Genomic DNA, 21,086 nt, shown 5'->3' with positions numbered 1-21,086 from the left:
ACATGACCTCCCAACTCCTGTACTCAATACTCTGACCAATAAAGGAAAGCATACCAAACACCTTCTTCACTATCCTATCTAGCTGCGACTCCACTTTCAAGGAGGTATGAACGCACTCCAAGGTCTCTTTGTTCAGTAACATTCCCTAGGACCTTACCATTAAGTGTATAAGTCCTGCTAAGATTTGCTTTCCCAAAATGCAGCACCTCGCATTTATCTGAATTAAACTACATCTGCCACTTCTCAGCCCATTGGCCCATCTGTTCCAGATCCTGTTGTAATCTGAGGTAACCCTCTTCGCTGTCCACCACACCTCCAATTTTGGTGTCATCTGAAAACTTACTTACTGTCCCTCTTATACTCGCATCCAAATAATTTATGTAAATGACAAAATGTAAAGGGTCCAGCACCGATCCTTGTGGCACTCCACTGGTCACAGGCCTCCAGTCTGAAAAACAACCCTCCACCACCACCCTCTGTCTTCTACCTTTGAGCCAGTTCTGTATCCAAATGGCTAGTTCTGCCTGTATTCCATGAGATCTAACCTTGCTAATCAGTCCCCCAGGGGAACCTTGTCCAACGCCTTACTGAAGTCCATATAGATCACATCTACTGCTCTGCCCTCATCAATCTTCTTTTTTACTTCTTCAAAAACCTCAATCAAGTTTGTGAGACATGATTTCCCACGCACAAAGCCATGTTGACTATCCCGAATCAGTCCTTGCCTTTCCAAATACATGTACATCCTGTCCCTCAGGATTCCCACCAACATCTTGCCCACCACCGAGGTCAGACTCACCGGTCTATAGTTCCCTGACTTGTCTTTACCACCCTTCTTCAACAGTGGCACTACGTTTTCCAACCTCCAGTCTTCCAGCACCTCACTTGTGACTATCAATGATGCAAATATCTCAGCAAGAGGCCCAGCAATCACTTCTCTAGCTTCCCACAGAGTTCTCGGGTACATCTAATCAGGTCCTGGGGATTTATCCACTTTTAACCATTTCAAGACATCCAGCACTTCCTCCTCTGTAATCTGGACATTTTGCAAGATGTCACCATCTATTTCCCTACAGTCTATATCTTCCATATCCTTTTCATCAGTAAATACTGATGCAAAATATTCATTTAGTATCTCCCCATCTTCTGTGGCTCCACACAAAGGCTGCCTTGCTGATCTTTGAGGGGCCCTATTCTCTCCCTAGTTACCCTTTTGTCCTTAATGTATTTGTAAAAACCCTTTGGATTCTCCTTAATTCTATTTGCCAAAGCTATCTCATGTCCCCTTTTTGCCCTCCTCATTTCCCTCTAAAGTATACTCCTACTTTGTTTATACTCTTCTAAGGATTCATTGATCTATCCTGTCTATACCTGACATATGCTTCCTTCTTTTTCTTAACCAAACCCTCAATTTCTTTAGTCATCCAGCATTCCCTATACCTACCAGCCTTCCCTTTCACCCTAACAGGAATATTCTTTCTCTGGATTCTTGTTATCTCATTTCTGAAGGCATCCCATTTTCCAGCCGTCCCTTTACCTGCGAACAACTGTCCCCAATCAGCTTTCAAAAGTTAGACCATAAGACCATAAGACATAGGAGTGGAAGGAAGGCCATTCGGCCCATCAAATCCACTCTGCCATTCAATCATGGCTGATGGGCATTTCAACTCCACTTACCAGCGTTCTCCCCGTAGCCCTTAATTCCTCGAGACAACAAGAATCTATCAATCTCTGCCTTGAAGACATTTAGCATCCCGGCCTCCACTGCACCCTGTGGCAATGAATTCCACAGGCCCACCACTCTCTGGCTGAAGAAATGTTTCCGCATTTCTGTTCTGAATTGACCCCCTCTAATTCTAAGGCTGTGTCCACGGGTCCTAGTCCCCTCGCCTAATGGAAACAATTTCCTAGCGTCCACCCTTTCCAAGCCATGTATTATCTTGGAATATCTCTCTCTCTTTCTCTCTCTCTGGTACAATTACAATGCAACAGCATATAAAACAGTAATTGCAGTTCCTGTAATTCGAGGAAATCACCTCCAACACCAAAAATACCTCAAAAGAAGGAGCAGCTCTTACAGCCACAAATTTTTCCTGTCCTCCATCTTGGATTACCCACAATCCAATTTGGTAGTTTGTCATCCATTTGGAAAAGGCAAGTTATGGATGCTCTAGTCACTGAAGGCTGACTATATTTCATTCCTTGCTGGAGAAAAACCATTTCAACAGGATTTTCCTACCCCTGACCTGTACTGGAAGTATAGCTTTGTACTATACTGGAACCACAACCCACAAATTCAAGAGTTGCTGGGTCAAAATTCTTGTACTCCCATCCAGTGGTTCAAGAAAATGACTCACTCCCACCTTCACCAGGATGTTGTGATACTTGAACAGGTTCAGAAAAGATTAACAAGGATGTTGCAAGGGTTGGAGGGTTTGAGCTACAGGGAGAGGCTCAATAGGCTGGGACTGTTTTCCCTGGAGCGTCAGAGGCTGACAGGTGACCTTATGGAGGTTTATAAAATAATGAGGGGCATGGACAGGATAAATAGACAAGGTCTTTTCCCTGAGGTAGGTGAGTCCAGAACTAGAGGACATAGGTTTAAGGTGAGAGGGGAAAGATTTATAAGGGGCCTAAGGGGCAACCTTTTCAAGCAGAGGGTGGTACGTGTATGGAATGAGCTGCCAGAGGAAGTGGTGGAGGCTGGGACAATTACAGCATTTAAAGGCATCTGGGTGGGTACATGAATAGGAAGGGATTAGAGGGATATGGGCCAGGTGCTGGCAAATGGGACTAGATTAGGTTAGAATATCTGGTTGGCATGGATGAGTTGGACTGAAGGGTCTGTTTCTGTACTGTACGTCTCTATGACTCTAATTAAAAATAGACAATAATCTCACACCCCATTAAGAAATTTTAAAAGAATTTATCATTTCTTGACATCTCTCCCTTGCACAGCCGTAGACAGACAATCAGACTGGTCACTGTCTTCGCCTGGCTGTCCCCAGGTTGCTTTCATTGTGACAGTCTGGCCTGCTGTTTGAATCACAGCAAAGCAGAAGATGCTCACCTGCTGGTATGATTGATGACTCCAGCCCACACCGTCATGTGTGCAGCATATGTGCAGTAGTCACATGAAATCAAATGCATCAGAGCAATGCTTCTACTGCTCATTCTGGAGGTGCCCTGCAGTATTAACAGGGCAGGTATTAGTGAGTTTTGAAAAGATTTGTAACTCAGGTTGAGGTTTTGGATGTAGGTTTGCTCGCTGAGCTGTAAGGTTCATTTCCAGATGTTCCATCACCTGACTAGATAACATCTTCAGTGGGCCTCAGGCGAAGCACTGCTGCCACCCCCTGAGAAAAAGAACAGGAAGTGACTTCACCACAGGAAATAACATCACCACAGGAAATGCCATCACCAATTCAAAGAAACCCAAAAATATAAATTGAAAACAGGAATTTTCAACAGTGTTCGCCTGAGGCCCACTGAAGATGTTACCTAGGAGGGTAACAAAACGTCTGGAAATGAACCTTCAAGCTCAGCGAGCAAACTTATACCAGAAAGGGCAGGTATCAAGGTTAGCTGGGATACTCTGTATGCCTGGCTCACCTCACTATCATAATCATAGAGTCACAGAGCCAGACAGCATGGAAACAGACCCTGCAGTCCAACTGGTCCATGCTGATCCTAATCCCAAACTAAACTGGTCCCACCTGCCTGCTCCTGGGCCATATCCCTCCAAAGCTTTCCAATTCATATACTTACCCAAATGTCTTTTAAACTTTGTAATTATACCTACATCCACCACTTCCTCAGGAAGTTCATTCCACCCTCTGTGTAAAAATTTTGTCCTCGTGTCTTTTTAAATCGCTCACCTCTCACCTTGAAATTGTGCTCCCTAGTCTTTCAATCCCCCATCCTAGTAATGAAGAACAAATTACTCGAAACAGCATGAGGGTTTGAAATCGCACTGCTACCTATATTACTTTAAACAAAAGTGGGCAACTTTCTCCTGATTTCCAGTGGATCCCTAATTTAGTGTCCAGTTTGTCTGATTATCTCAAACATTGACACTCCTGAATTACAGATTGCTAACCCAGAGAGAGATGTAGTTATGATGAATGGTCACAGGACTCAAAACATGAACTCGTTTTCTCACTCCCCAAATGCAGCCAGTCCTGCTGAATTTCTCTAGCACCTGGTTTTTCTGTTCCACATCTCCAGCATCCACAGTTCTTTGCTTAATCAAAGACAGATGATACTGTATGTATGTTGTATGCAGAGTCGATACTAGAGCTGAAACCCAAGGCTATCTTCATCCCAGGTGCCAGAGCTGATAGCTTGTAAAAATTGAAGTATTGTCCTGGAAATGAGAGCTTAGTATAAGTTAAGAGTTTTCCACTACTGGGAGATTGCTGAGATGCTGCACTCCCTGGGAAATATAGATAGGAACTGCTTCATTGTCCAGTGCTGTTATTTGTCACTCTGTGATAAGGGCTATGGTTTAGTGGATAGTGTTCCTGTTTCAAATTTAGAAAGTTGTAGGTTCAGGCTCCATTTTTATCTGGACTGAAGTCTGCCAGTTCTGCAGTGAAGAGGGTTATTTTGATTTAAATATTATATGGTATTCCTGTCTGCCCTCTCTAGTGGATATAAAATATCCTAAAGACAATGAATGGTATTCTCTCAATCTGTAGTTGACCTTTATCCTCCCAACTAGAAAAACTAAAACTGATTTGTCCTTTTATCTCATTGCCGCTAATGAGATCTTGCTGGGCACAGACTGGCTACCCCCATGTTTCTCCATATTATAATAAAGTGCACGCCACAAAAGTACTTTATTAGTTGTGAAGCACTTCAGGACATTTTTGAGGTGATCCCCATGAAACATGTAGGATTCTTAAGGATCAAGAGTGTGATGCTGGAAAAGCACATCAAGTCAGGTAGCATATGAGGAGCAGGAGAATCGACATTTCGGGCATAAGCCCTTCATCAGGATTCCTCAGAAGGTTGGAATTCCAACCGTTGAGGGAAGTAAAGGTGTGTATTTAAGGCTGTGACAGGTGATACTTGATCAGTTGGGGAATCAAGGGTTATGTGGAAAACTCAGGAAAGTGGATGTGGGAATGTTGGATCAACCACGATCCTATTGAATGGCAGATCAAGCTCAAGGGGCTGAATGGCCTACCCTCTTCCTATTTTGTATGGTTTTCTGGGAGACGTCCTGGGAGGTGCTATATAAATGCAAGTTCTTGCCTCTGGAACTTCAAAGGATAATACAAAGATACAACCTCCAATTTCCTGATATTGGAAGGAGGGGATGGGATTTGCATCAATTTGCGGATGGTAGCACCAATACTTTACTCCCAGTATGCAAATTTAAGTTTGGGGACGAGGAAAACACACTGCATTTGTAATTCAATGGTGTTACTACCCTCAGCTAAATTTCAAATTATTTGAGATTTCGAAAATCTACTCGTCTGCATTCTCAAAATGCTTGTCCACAGTTTTTAAAGATACCTTATGAAAGCAGAGGCATAGACATTGCTGGAACATTTTAATATTAAAATATAGTTCTGATGTATTTCTGATGGATGATTGGGAATTCCAACAGTAACTAGATCACTATGTCTCTGCACTTAACAAGAAAGCAGCTATTTATCACAAACAGATTTGTTTTCTTAACCAGTACAAAAAAAATGCACAAATTTCTAACTGTGTAACTTAAACTCTACTCCTTTTTATTTATGAATTTCTATACACATATAAACTGACACACACATACAAAGCAAGACACAAATTTTAGGGAAGGAACAAAAGCAGTCAGTAAACGTTGTTAAACATCACACAACACCAGGTTATTGTCCAACAGGCTTATCGTTGAGGGTATAGTGTATAATTCTGGTCACCCTTCAGTCGGAAGGATGTTATTAAATCAGAAAGGGTTTGAAAAAGATTTACAAAGCTGTTGCTGAAACTGGAGGGTTTGAGCTATAGGGAGAGGCTGAATAAGCTGGGACTTTTTTCCCTGGAGGTTGAGGAGGTTCATTAAATTATGAGGGGCATGGCCAAGTTAAATAGCAAAGGTCTTTATTCCAAAGGTAAGAAAGTCCCAAACCAGAGGACATAAGTTTAAGGTGAGAGGGGAAAGCTTTAAAAGGGACCTGAGGGGCAACATTTTCACACAAAAGGTGGTAAGTGTAAGGAATGAGGTGCCAGAGAAAGTGGTGGAGGTGAGTACAGTTACAACATTTAAAAGACATTTGGACAGGTCCCTGAATAGGAGAGGTTGAGAGGGATATGGACCAAGTGCAGGCAAATGGAACTAATTCAACTTACAAAACCTGGTTGGCATGGACAAGTTAGATCCAAAGTTCTATTTCCATAATGTGTGACCTTATGACCCTATGCAGACACTCACCCAGGAACCAATCAAGAAGTGAAGTACTGTGTAAGAGGACCTTGCAGATACAACCCAGTAACTTTTTTTCAAAACTGCCAATCATCTTCCAGTGTTCTTTGGATGAAAGTATATCTTGTCTCATTTTTAAATCCAGTCTAAAAAATAATATTGGTTTTTAATATGCTGTAGATGGAAGTGACAGAGTGTAGGAGAAGTAACGTGGAAAACTCTGGTGTAAGGAGCTGTTCTCGTAACTGCGGATGTAGTATCATAGAAATAGTGTTTATAGCTGGTACTTGGCAAGAGTTATTGCAACTATCCTAATCCACTGAACACAATCGTACAAATAGCAGATGAAGGGATCAAGTGGATGGTAATTACTTGAGGTGTTTTGTTGCTGAATAAATTAAGACTGGGAGATGACTCTGTCCAGTTATGATGATAAATGGGATTTTCTGGCTCTGTGTAATTTCCCAATAAGCCTCTAGTCCTAATATTACTCAAATTGCTTATACTTCAGTGATTACTATGCGGGTCCCTGCACCCCCACTTCAAATCGTGACTCGTTTCTATGTTGCTGTCGCTCCCGGCAGGTTTGGTGAGTCCCTGATCAGTTGCTCCATTTGACTTTCAATTTAGTTACCTGTCAGCTTTCGCTGTTTCTACCATCAGATTCCAAACTTCAGAATAACGTTGGCTTGGTTCTCCATTCTTGAATCAATTCACACACATACGATTTGTCAGCTTCTGTTATAAACTGAAAGAAATGGTAGACATGAATCAGTCAGGAAACAAAATGTTCAGTGGTGGCTAAATGTTTCCTAAAATTTCACTTTTAAAATTATGAAAAGAGATGTTGATATTCAGAACGTTATCTTACAGAATAAAAGGTTTCAGGTTTGAGCTCAAATGGACTGGGAATGTGGAGGAGATAATTGGATTCATAGCCCCATGGCTTAAAGACTTTGAAATACATAGTAGCATATAAATCCACTCCCCCCCAAAGAATACACCCTAACAGTACTCATACCACAGACAAATTTCCATCATTCCTATTTGTATACATTCATTTTAATTTGGCATAAGTGAGGACTGCAGATGCTGGAAACCAGGGTTTAGATGAAAGTGTTGCTGAAAAAGCACAGCAGGTCAGGCAGCATCCGAGGAGCAGGAAAATCAACGTTTTGGGCAAAAGCCCTTCATCAGGAATAGAGGCAGGAAGCCTCCATGGTGGAGAGATACTTTGGTGGGGGGGCGGGGGGGGAGAGCTGGGGAGAAGGTAGCAAAAAGTACAATAGGTGAAATGGGGGTGGGGATGGAGGTGATAGGTCAGAGAGGAGTGTGGGGAAGGTAGCAAAGGGTACAACAGGTGAATGAGGATGGGGATGGAGGTGATAGGTCAGAGAGGAGGGTGGAGTGGATGTGGAAAGGGAGATTGACAGGTAGGACAGGTGATGAGGACAGTGCTGAGCTGGAAGGTTGGAGTTATCGATGGGGCAAGACAATTATAATGCGCTTAGACAAGAGTTGGGATGCATAGAATGGGGTAGCAAAATGCTGGGGATGCAGACATTCGAAATGTGGAGCTGGTTTAGGGCACAGATATTGCGTGTCCCTGTCAGGCAGGGAGGAAGTGATAAGGTTAGGGAACCGTGGTTTACAACAGAAATAGCATCTCTTGTTACGAAGAAGAAGGAGGTTATGAGTTGATGAGGCAAGATGGTACAAATGAGATGGTGGAGAGCTACAGATCAGCTAGGAAGGATTTAAAGAGAGAGTTAGGAAGAGCAAAGAGAGGACATGACCAGTCTTTAGCTAATAGAATAAAGGAGAACCCTAAAGCTTTCTATAGGAATGTGAGGAATAAAAGGATGATTAGAGTAGGAATAGTGGCCAGTCAAAGACAGAAGTGGGAAGTTGAATGTGGACCCTGTAGAGATTGGAGAGATGCTAAATGAATATTTCTCATCGGTGTTCACTCAGGAAAAGGAGAATATTGTAGAGGAGAAGAATGAGATATGAGATATTAGACTAGGAAGGATCTAATTTAGTTATGCATAGGTGTTATTAATTCTGGAAGGAGCGAAAATAGACAAGTCCCCTGAGTCAGATGGGATTTATTTGAGGATTTTCTGGGAAGCTAGGGAGGAGATAGCAGGGCCTTTGGCTTTGATATTTGAGTCATCATTCTCTACAGGTTTAGTACCAGAGGACTGGAGGATTGCAAATATTGTGCCCTTGTTCAAGAAGGGCAGCAGAGATGACCCAGGTAATTATAGACCAGTGAGCGTTACTTCTGGTGTAGGAAAGGTTTTGGAAAGGATTATAAGAGATAAGATTTATAATCATCTAGCAAGCAATGATTTGGTTTCAGATAGTCAACATGGTTTCATCAAGGGCAGATTATGTCTCACAAACCTCATTGAGCTTTTTGAGAAGGTGACCAAACATGTAGATGAGGGTAGGCAGTTGACGTGTTATACATGGACTTCAGTAAAGCCTTTGAGAAAGTTCCACATGTTAGGCTGATGGGGAAAATTCAGAGGTGTGGAACTGAGGGGGATTTAGCAGTTTGGATTAGAAACTGGCTTTCTGAAAAAAGGCAGTGAGTGGTGGTTGATGGAAAACATTCAGTCTGGAGTCCAGTTACTTGTGGTGTGCCACAAGGATCTGTTTTAAGACCACTGCTGTTTGTCATTTTTATAAGTGACTTTGACGCAGGCACAGGTGGATGGATTAGTAAATTTGCAGATGACACTAAAGTCGGTAGAGTAGTGGACAGTTTGGAAGAATTGGGCTGAAGGATGGCAAATGGAGTTCAATGCAGCTAAATGTGAGGTGATGCACTTTGGGAAGAATAACAGGAAGGCAAAGTACTGGATCAGTGGAAAGATTCTTGGTAGTGTGGATGTGCGGAGGGATCTTGGAGTCCATGTGCATAGATCTCTGAAAGTTGCCACCCGGTGGATAGTGCTGTTAAGAAGGCATATAGTGTGTTAGGTTTCATTGGTAGAGGGATTGAGTTCCAGAACCTCAATATCATGCTGCAACTATACAAAACGCTGGTGTGGCCGCACTTGGAATATTGTGTACAGTTCTGGTCACCCCATTACAGGAAGGATGTGGAAGCATTGGAAATGGTGCAGAGGAGATTTACCAGGATGTTGCCTGGTCTGGAGGGAAGGACTTATGAGGAAAGGCTGAGAAACTTGGGTCTGTTCTCATTGGCAGGAAGAAGGCTAAGGGGGGATTTGATAGAAACATACAAGATGATCAGAGGATTAGAAGGAGTAGACAGTGAAAGACTTTTTCCTAGGATGATGGCGTCAGCTTGTATGAGGGGGCATAGCTACAAATTGAGGGGTGATAGATTTAAGACAGATGTCAGAGACAGGTTCTTTATGCAGAGAGTGGTAAGGGTGTGGAATGCCCTACCTGCTAATGTAGTCAACTCAGCCACATAAGGGAGTTTTAAACAATACTTAGATAAGCACATGGATGATTTTGGGATACTGTAGCGGGATGAGCTGAGAATAGTTCACAGGTCGGTGCAACATCGATGGCCGAAGGGCCTGTTCTGTGCTGTATTGCTCTACGTTCTATGAACTGGGGTAAGGTGGGGCAGGGGAAATGAGGAAACTGGTGAAGTCCACATTGATGCTCTGGGGTTGAAGTGTTCGGAGGCGGAAGATGTGGCATTCTTCCTCCAGGCGTCGCATGGTGAAGGAATGGCAGTGGAGGAGGCCCAGGACCTGCATGTCCTCAGCAGAGTGGGAGGGGGAGTTGAAATGTTGGGCCACGGGGCGGTGGGGTTGATTGGTGTGGGTGTCCCAGAGATGTTCACTAAAGCGCTCTGTGAAGAAGTGTCCAGTCTTCCCAATGTAGAGGAGACCACAATGGATACAATAAGTGACATGTGTGGATGTGCAGGTGAAACTTTGATGGATGAGGAAGGTTCCTTGGGCCTTGGATGGTGGTGAGGGAGGAGGTGTGGACGCAAGGATTTGCAATTCCTGCGATGGCAGGGGAGTGTGCCAGGACGTGAGGGTGGGTTGTTGGGGTGGGTGTAGTCATGGAGAGGATGGTCTTTGCAGAAAGCGAAAAGGGGTGGGGAGGGAAATATTGGTGGGGTCCATTTTATCTTGCCTTCCAGTCCCAATCTGGAAAATCTGATAGCCTCTTTTTGGAGATTTCATACACTTGGGCTTAAATGTTCACAATTTCAGATAACCTCTTCAGGGTTTTATCCAAACCGTTCTGACCTGGAATATTATTACACTCCTCAATCAGAGATAGTTTATTTTAGCCTTCCCCCTTTTGCGGGGAACAGCTTTACATCGCTATTTTCTTGCTATTGTCAGCCAAAGCCTGGATATTGTTCAAATCTTGTTACATGCTTGATAGCACTGATGATGACAACTTCCATCACTCTGCTGATGAATGAGAGTAGACTGATGAGGCAGTAATCATTCAAGTTGGATTTGTTCCAATTTTTGTGTACAGGACTCACCTGGGCAATTTTCTATAATGTTGGGTAGATACCCATGTTGTAACTGTACTGGAAGAGCATGGCTATGGGAGCAGCAGGTTCTGGGGAACATGTCTTCAGTAGTATTGCCAGAATGTTGTCAGGGTCCATAGTCTTTGCAGTATCCAGTGTCTCCAACCATTTCTTGATATCATGTGGAGTGAATTGAATTGGCTGAAGACTGGTATCTGAAATGCTGGGGACCACTGGAGGAGGCTGGGATGGATAATCCACTCAGCACTTCTGGCTGAAGATTGCTGTGAAAGCTTCAGCCTTATCTTGTGTACTGATGTGCTGGGCTCCTCCTTCAGTGAGGATGGGAATATTTGCGAAGCCTCCTCCTCCAGTGAGTTGCTTAATTGTCCACCGCCATTCATGAGTGGATGCATCAGGACTGCAGAGGTTAGCTCCGGTCCATTGGTTGTGGGATCACTTAGCTTTTTTTTTAATTTCAAAAAAAAAATACTTTATTCATAAATACTTTGATCTATACAACTGGACATGCTGTACATAGGTAAACATTCCATTTCTTTGCATACCGAAACAGAGTAGTCATTCCTATTTACAGGTCGGTATGATTACATTTTGAGCTGAGGTGTCAGTAGAGCCCAAATGACTATGTTGGCCCCCTGTTCTTCTTTAGGCAGGCAGACGTTACACAGTGGTCTTTCCCCACCGCGCCTTGGCGGCAGCTGCCCCAAGCTTCAGCGCGTCCCTCAACACGTAGTCCTGGACCTTGGAATGTGCCAGTCTGCAACACTCAGTTGGGGTCAACCCCTTCAGCTGGAAGATCAACAGGTTTCGGACCACCCAGAGAGCGTCCTTCACCGAGTTGATGATCCTCCAGGCACAGTTGATGTTCGTCTCAGTGTGCGTCCTGGTGTGGGATCATTTAGCTCTGTCAACCATTTGCTGCTTGTGCTGTTTGGCATGCAAGTAGTCATGTTTGGTAGCTTCACTAGGTTGACACCTCATCTTCAGGTATGCCTGGTGCTGCTCCTGGCACGCCCTCCTGCATTCTCCATTGAACCAGGGTTGATCTCCTGGCTTGACGGTAACGGTTGAGTGGGGGATATGCCAGGCCGTGAGGCTGTAGATATGATTGGAGTACAATTCTGCTACCGTTGATGTCCCATAGTGCCTCATGGATGCCCAATTAGAGTTGATAGACCCAACCTCACCATCAAACCAGCAGACAAAGGATTGGGGGGGAGGGGGGTGGCATTGCGCAGTGGTAGTTTGGTGATCTGCTGTCTGCACTTTCTCCTGTTCAAAATCTGTCCCATTTAGCACAGTGATAGTGCCACACAACATGATTGAGGTTACTCTCAATATGAAGTTGGGACTTTGCATAAGGACTGTATAGTGATCACTGTTATCGATACTATCATAGACAGATGCATCTGTAGCAGGCAGATTGGTAAGGAACAGGTCAAGTATGTTTTTCACTCTTACAACTTTTAAAAGTAGCACATTTCCTGGCTACCTAGTTTCACATCACTCAAGTCTGAATTGTACAATACTTGTCAAATTCTTTGTGGGGTGATTATGGTTGTTATCTCATTCCCTGTTGTCCTTGAAGCTTGCGAGTAAATATTCCCCTTGCTTTTAAATTGGATCTACTGTCGAAAGTGATGGACTTGAATTTCGTGTCAAGTGCTTATCGAGTGAAGGCATTTTGTGGAAGATATAGTGAGCGATTTTTGCAGTGCATCAGTCTGGTCTGAACCTATCCTGGGAGTGTTTAATGTTCAGCCCTGCAGCTTATTTCCTCATTCACTTGGATCATTAGCAGATCTACATTTAAACTCCATTTCTGGGCTTTTGATACATACCTCTTACTCCCCTTTCCTTATTAAAAATTCATCAATCTTTATCTTGAAAATTTCAATCGTGACAGTGCACTTAATTGTTGGGGTTGGCGTGGGCAATGTTTGATCCTGAACTGAGTTTCATCTCTTTATTCTCTCTGCTGCTTTCTTCCATCTCTAGAACTCTGCCTGTCTTGGTGCATTAGTTTCTGCATCCCTCAACTAAACCACAGACTGAAAATAGTCAAAATACAGAGGAGGCCCTTTGGCCCATTGAACCTATCTATACCGATTCCCCTTTCCAACCACTGGCCTAGAGCCTTGAATATTATGATATATCAAGTGCACATGCGCATACTGTTTAAAGGTTGTGAAATTTCCCATCTCAATAAGCCTCCCATATAGTGCATTCCAGATTCCCATCACCCTCTGGTGAAGGTATTTTCCTCAATTTCCCTTTAAACCATTTGTCCTTCAACTTAAAAAGTTACCCCCCCCGCCGACATTGTGTCTGACTCTTCAACTAAGGGGAACAGTTGCTTTCTATCCACCTCGTCCGTGCTGTTCTGAACCTTATCCACTGTATCAGGTCTCCAGTAAGTTTTTTCTGCTCCACCTAAAACAATCTGAGTTTATCCAATTTCTCGTCAGAGCTAAACTGCTCCATCCAAAGCAACATTTAGTAGAATTCCCTCTACACCCTTTCCAGTGCAATCACATCCTTCCTGTCGTGTGGCGACCAGAACTGCACACAGTACTCCATCTGTGGCCTAACCAAAGTTTTGTACAACTCCAACATCTCCCTGCTGATATAATCTGTGCTAAGACTGATAAATGCAAATGTCCTGCTTGCCTTCTTATTTACCTTATTAAACTGCACTGTCACCTTCAGGGATTTGTGGGCAACACCTCAAGACCCATCTGTTCCTGTGAGCTTCCCATTGTTCTGCTGTTCATTGAGTGCTCCCTTGTCTTGTTACATCTTCCAATGTGCATCATCCCACATTGATCAGGCTTTAATTCCACCTGCCAATCTGACCAACCCATCTATATATTCCTGTAACATGGCTCCTTCTTCCTCATTATCAAACGACAATCTTCATATCATTCCCAAGTGCATCATCTTTATACATTATGAACAAAAAGGGAGCCAACACTGATTCCTATTGTACACCACAGGATACCGGCTTCCAGTCATAGAAACAGCCTTCTATCACCACACTGTCACCTGCCAACGAGCCAATCTTTTATCCAACTTGCCACGTTACCATGGGTCACATATACTTTTAAATTCTTTATCTGTCTCCCATGTGGGACCTTGACAACGGCTTTGCTTTGCCAATGTCACAACGAAACTCAATTGATGCACAAACCGCTTGAGCGTCCTCCATCTCTCAGACTTCAACTTGCAAATTCCTGCAGCTCATCTTCAAACTTGCAACAGATTTCCTTCACCCCTCGCCACCCCCTCCCCCTAGTGACCTACTTTATCTCTCAATTTAGAAGGATCTGCGGGCTTATGTTTTCATTCTTGAGTTCAAATCCTCTTGTAGTCTCATGTCTTCCTATCTCTATTAACCTCTTCCAAACGTACAACCCTCTGGCCCCTTGAGTGTCAGCGATTTCCATCCTTCAGTGTTGATGGCTGTATTTTCAGTTACCAAAGTCACAAGTTTCAGAATTCCCCTCCTTAAATTGCTCCACCTCTCTGTCCTCCTTTGAGATGCTCCTTGAAACCTAAATAGAGTCATGCAGCTTGGAAACAGACCCTTCAGTTCAACTAGGCCACACCAACCAAATTCCAAAACTAAACCGGTCCCACCTGCCTTCATTTAGACCATATCCTTCCAAACCTTTCCTATTCATGTACTTATCCAAATTCCTTTTAAATGTTGTAACTACCTGCATCCAGCACTCCCTTTGGCAGTTCATTCCACATAGGAACTGATCTCTGTGTAAAAATGTTGTCCCTCATGTCCTTTTTAAAACTTTCTCCTCTCACCTTAAAAAATACTCACCCTAGTTTTGAACTCCCCCCACTGTAGGGAAAAGACCTTTGCTATTCACCTTATCTATATCCCTCATGATTTTACAAATATCAATAAAGTCACCCCTCAACCTCCTATATTTCATTGAAAATGCCCCAGCCTATCCAGCCACTCCTTATAAGTCAGACCTTCCATTCCTGGCAAAATCCTGGTAAATCCTTTCTGAATCCTCTCTAACTTAATAATATCCTTCCTATAGCAGGGCGACTAGAACTGGACACAGTACTTCAGAAGAGGCCTCACCTGTGCTCTGTTTATCACATCATCTTATATGGCGTGGTGTCAAATTTTGTTTGCTCAAACTTCTGTGAAGAACTTCGTTTTACTACTTTAAAAGTACTCCATCAAAGCACTTTTCTAAATTAAGTATGTCCCAGATTTGGACAGCCCTGTATCTGAAAAATCACTTGCTGATTAAACCCCTGAATAGCCCGTCTCTAATTTTAACATTTTACTTCCTTGTTCTGGGAATTCTGTAACAGGGGAACCTGTCTTTTTATCCCTGTTACCAAAATGGTAAAATACTCCAATCCTCCAGCCCCCACCAACCTGGCTTTGTTGGATTTGAACATTAAATTCCTGCTAAAAACAATGTCATGAATACATGAAAGCAATGTATGCTCCTGGGTACCCAATTGATTTGTTCCTTTCCTGTTTTGTTTTTTAATGTTGAAGCTACAGAAAGAATGGTTTATTCTTACAGATTTGAAAGAAGTCCCCAGTGACCTAATTACGAGAGAACTCCAATTATCTCTGGTTAATCTAACAAATTTTGATATTTGAAGTAATACTCTCTAGGCCTGACTTCATTTATCCCCCTATTGTTCACTGTTCTTTTATCTTCTGATATTTTATCACACTCTGATTTGTAGCCAACTCTCTTCTCAGTAGAATCCGGTGATATAGATCCCACTGGATCTTCCCCCACCAAGAGATTTATTTGTTTTAACTCAATCAGAAGATGAGGGTATTGATGGTTATTTATTGCCCATCCCTTATTGTCCAGAGGACAGTCAAGAATCAACCACACGTAGACCAGATGAAGATGGCAGTTTTCTCTTCCCTAAAGGGCATTAGTGAACCAGATGGGTCTCTCCTGACAATTGATTCATGGTCATCATTAGATTTCTAATGCCAGATTTTTATAGAATTCAAATTCCACCATCTGCCATAGCAGGATTCAAACCCAGGTCCCCAGAATGTTATCTGGATTAACAGTCCAGCGATTATACCACGAGGCCATTGACTCCCCTGTTTTGTCATGCCAGGGTGGGTAGAGTCTGCATAAATGTGAAATATTGACACTCTGTCAGTGAAACTGAAATGGGTCAGTAGCAGTATCCACTATCAGTCAGATTGATGTGTGATGGCTTGGTGTTTTGGCACTGGGTGGCATTTGTTCTTCACCGCTCCACTGCTAAAACAACTGAATTTAGAATTAAATTTTATTATCATGTGTACTCAAGCCCGAAAGCACCTGTGTACAATGAAAAGTGTATAATGCGGCTAATCCATAAGACATAGAAGTGGACGTAAGGTCATTTGGCCCATTGAGTCCACTCCGCCATTCAATCATGGCTGATGAGCATGTCAACTCCACTTACCCGCACTCTCCCCCTATCCCTTAATTCCTTGTGAGATCAAGAATTTATCCATCTCTGCCTTGAAGACATTTAATGTCCCAGCCTCCACTGCGCTCCGTGGCAATGAATTCCCACCAGTCTTTGGCTGAGAAAGTGTCTCTTCATTTCTGTTGTAAATTGACCCTCTCTAATTCTAAAGCTGTGCCCATGGGTCCTAGTCTCCCCACCTGATGGAAACAACTTCCCAGTATCCACCCTTTCTAAGCCATGCATTATCTTGTAAGTTTCTATTAGATCTCCCTTCAACCTTCTAAACTCTAATAAATACAATCCCAAGATCCTCAGTTGTTCATCGTATGTTAGGCCTACCATTCCAGGGATCATCTGTGTGAATCTCCGCTGAACACGCTCCAGTGCCAATATGTCTTCCTGAGGTGTGGGGACCAAAACTGGACACAGTATTCTAAATGGGGCCAAACTAGAGCTTTATAAAGTCTCAGAAGCACATCACTGCTTTTATATTACAACCCATTTAAGTTAAATGACAACATTACATTTGCTTTCTTAATCACGGACTCAATCTGCAAGTTAATCTTTAGAGAATCCTGGACTAGCACTCCCAGATCCCTTTCTACTTTAACTTTAGGAATTTACTCACCATTTAGAAAATAGTCTGTGTCTATATTCTTTTTTCCAAAGTGTAAGACCTCGCATTTGCTCCTGTTGAATTTCATCAGCCATTTCCTGGACCACTTTCCTAAACTGTCTAAACCTTTCTGCAGCCTCTCTGCCTCCTAGGTGCTACCTGCCTGTCCACCTAACTCCGTATCATCGGCAAACTTCACCAGAATGCCCCAGTCCCTTCAACCAGATCATTAATATATAAAGTGAAGAGCTGCAGCCCCAATACTGAACCCTGAGGCGCACCACTTGTCACCGGCTGCATTCTGAAAAACAACCTTTTATCCCAACTCTCTGCCTTCTGTCAGACAGCCAATCCTCAATCCATACCAGTAGCTCCCCTCGAACACCACAGGCCTCAGCAGCCTCCCGTGAGGCATCTTATCAAAGGCCTTTTGAAAATCTAGATAGATAACATCCACTGGGTTTCCCTGGTCTAACCTATTTGTTACCTCTTCAAAGAGTTCTAACAAGTTTGTCAAGCATGACCTCCCCTTTCTAAATTCATGTTGATTTGTTTTAATCCGACGCTGCATTTCCAAGAATTTAGAAATCTCATCCTTAACGATGGATTCTAGAATTTTACATAATTGGCTGAGAACTTTCCATCTTTTGTCTTGATCCTTTCTTGAATAAGGGGGTTACCACAGCAATTTTCCAATCATCTTGGACTTTCCCTGACGCCAGTGACGTTTTGAAATATCATAACCATTGTCTCCACTGTTTTCTCAGCCATCTCCCTCAGAACTCAAGGATGTAACCCATTGGGACCAGGAGATTTATCAATTTTTAGACCTTTTAGCTTTTCAAGCACTTTCTCTTTTGTAATGGCTACCATACTGAACTCTGTCCCCTGACTCTCCTTAATTTTTGGGATATTACTCATGTCTTCCACTGTGAAGACTGATGCAAAGTACTTATTAGGTTCTTCAGCTATTTCCTGATCTCCCATCACTAGCCTTTCAGCATCAATTTGGAGCAGCTTAATGTCAACTTTTGCCTCTTGTTTGTTTCTTATGTATTGAAAGAAACTTTTACTATCATTTCTAATATTACTGGCTAGCTACCTTCATATTTGATCTTCTCGTTTCTTATTTCTCTCTTTGTTATCCTCTGTTTATTTTTGTGGCTTTCCCAATCTGGCCACTTTCTAAGCTCTCTCATTTACTTTGATACATTTACTGACTTTCTTTGTCACCCATGGCTGTCTAATCCCATCTCCCCCAGATAATCTTTCTTTTCTGGCTCATTGCATAGCACTAAGTCCAGAATAGCCTGCTGCCTTGTGAGCTCCATCACAAGCTGTTCCAAAATGCCATCCTGTAAGCATTCCATGAATTCCCTTTCATTGGATCCACTGGCAACATTATTTACCCAGTCCACCGGCATATTGAAGACCCCATAATCACTGTGACCTTGCCTTTCTGACATGCCCTATCTTTTTCCCGGTTCATCTTGCGTCCTTGGTCCTGACCACTGCTGGGAGGTCTCTTCATAACTCCCATTATGTTTTTTTTTGCCTTTGTGGTTCCTCAATACCACCCACACGGACTCCACATCGTCTGACCCTATGTCATCCGCTGCCATAGATTAAATTTCATTCCTAACTAACAAGGCAACTCCTACCCACTCTGCCCACCTCCTTGTCTTTTCGATAGGTTGTAAGTCCTTGGATGTTTAACTGCCGGTCCTGAACCCCCTGCAACCATGTCTCTGTGATGCCTACCACATCATAATCATTCACAATGATCTGTGCCTTTAATTAATCTATTTTGTTCCGAATACGATAAGCATTCAGGTAAAGTGCCTTAATGATAATTTTCTTGTAATTATTAGAGATATTGGAAATCATAACATGTCCTAAGCTATCCTTCCTTTTTGCTGCATTCCTAGTCTGCCTCAAACTTAAACCCACCTGCACACATGTTAACCTGCGGCTTATCTTTCCATTTTACTCCATACTCTCTGTCGCTTTTGCTTTCCCTTCCCCCCCGCCCCCCGACTCAGAAGTTTAAAGTCCCAGTGACCACCCTATTTATCCTTTTCACTGGAACACTAGTTCCAGATTGGTTCAGGTGGAGGACGCCCCAATGGTACAGATCCCTCCTGTGCCAAAACTGATGCCAATGCCCCATGAAATGGAATCCCTCTTTCCCACATCAATCCCTTAGCCACGTGTTTACTTCCCTAATTTTCTTAACCCTATGCCAATTGGCACATGGCACAGGCAGTAATCCAGAGATCATGACCCCAAGGAGAAAGTGAGGACTGCAGATGTTTGGAGATCAGAGCTGAAAATGTGTTGCTGGAAAAGCGCAGCAGGTCAGGCAGCATCCAAGGAACAGGAGATTTGACGTTTCAGGCATAAGCCCTTCTTCAGGAATCCTGAAGAAGGGCTTATGCCCGAAACATTGAATCTCCTGTTCCTTGGATGCTGCCTGACCTGCTGTGCTTTTCCAGCAGCACATTTTCAGATCATGACCCTCAAGGACCTGTACTTCAATTTCCTTCCTAGTTCTTGAAAATCCCCAAACAGGCCATCCACCCTAGCTTTGCCTATGTTGTTCATCCCAATGTGGACCACAACAACTGGATCTCATTTAGGGTGAGAGTGGAAAGATATAAAAGAGACCTAAGGGACAACGTTTTCACGCAGAGGGTAGTACGTGTATGGAATGAGCTGCCAGAGGATGTGGTGGAGGCTGGTACAATTACAACATTTAAGAGGCATTTGGATGGGTATATGAATAGGAAGGGTTTGGAGGGATATGGGCCGGGTGCTGGCAGGTGGGACTAGATTGGGTTGGGATATCTGGTCGGCATGGACGGGTTGGACCGAAGGGTCTGTTTCCATGCTGTACATCTCTATGACTCTATGACTCCCCCTCATGCTCCAATATCCATTCAAGCCAGTCGGAGATGTACTGCACCCTGCACTAGGCAGGCAACACACCATGTGGGACTCCTGATCCAGCTTGCAAAGGATACTATCTGTCCCCCTAATTATAGAATCCCGTATAACAACTATTTGTCTATTTGCTTTGCCCCCTTGAATGGCCTTCTGCACCATGGCACTGTGGTCAGCTGGCTCATCCTGTCCCTTATCCACACAGGGAGCAAGAATCTCATACCTGTTGCACAAGGTCAAGGGCTGAGGCTTCTGCATTCCTGAACTCAGAATCCCCTACCTACCTCACTTACAGTCACACCTTGTTGTCCCTGAACACTTAATGAATTTGAATTACTTAATCTACCGGTCATGATTTGGAGATGCCGGTGTTGGACTGAGGTGTAACAAGTTAAAAATCACACAACACCAAGTTATAGTCCATCAGGTTTAATTGGAAGCACACTAGCTTTCGGAGCGACGCTCCTTCATCAGGTGATTGTGAGTCCTCAATACATAGGCTTGTATATGCAAGATAATTGACAAAGTGATGTGGCTCGGTTTAACACAGCTAACACATCCTTCCTGTATTGACCATGTTAAACCAAGCCACATCACTTTGTCAATTATCTTACATATACAAGCCTATGTATTGAGGACTCACAATCACCTGATGAAGGAGCGTCGCTCCGAAAGCTAGTGTGCTTCCAATTAAACCTGATGGACTATAACCTGGTGTTGTGTGATCTTTAACTTAATCTACCGGGTGTGACTGCTTCCTGAAACAAAGAGTCCACACCTACTTAAATAGCAACCCCTTGCCTTCCCAACAGCCCCCCTGCTCTGACCTCACTCCCTGGGGCCATCTTAGATACAAAGGTACCTAGGTACACAATCTTTGGTACAAAGTAGAAAAATAAGGAAATAAAGTTAAAAGTTCAACATTACAGCCTCTCTTAAGTGTTTAGCCATGCTGGGCTCGAATTCCCCACAAGGGTTTAATCTCCACTGCTACATCTGTTGAAGCAGGCAATTGATGTACACTGCCTATTCATGCTGTGCATCTCCAGTCAGTTTGAAATCTGATGATGTTTGTGTGTGACAGTTCACTCGAGGAGCTTGAGTTCCAACAACCAAACATA

General features: G+C 43.3%; 1 protein-coding gene across 1 annotated transcript in view; it reads left to right on the top strand.

Moving 5' to 3' along the window:
• Positions 1–21,086, top strand: part of nek11 (NIMA-related kinase 11) — a 292,196-nt gene that overhangs the window by 186,479 nt on the left and 84,631 nt on the right. The window contains exon 12 of the mRNA XM_060850033.1: positions 7,761–7,766. Coding sequence (XP_060706016.1) covers positions 7,761–7,766 — 6 coding nt within the window. The remainder of the gene's footprint in view (positions 1–7,760; positions 7,767–21,086) is intronic.

This window comes from Hemiscyllium ocellatum, chromosome 34 (assembly GCF_020745735.1).
Source record: "Hemiscyllium ocellatum isolate sHemOce1 chromosome 34, sHemOce1.pat.X.cur, whole genome shotgun sequence".
NCBI classification, from domain to species: domain Eukaryota; kingdom Metazoa; phylum Chordata; class Chondrichthyes; order Orectolobiformes; family Hemiscylliidae; genus Hemiscyllium; species Hemiscyllium ocellatum.
This window is presented reverse-complemented; position numbering and strand designations above follow the sequence as displayed.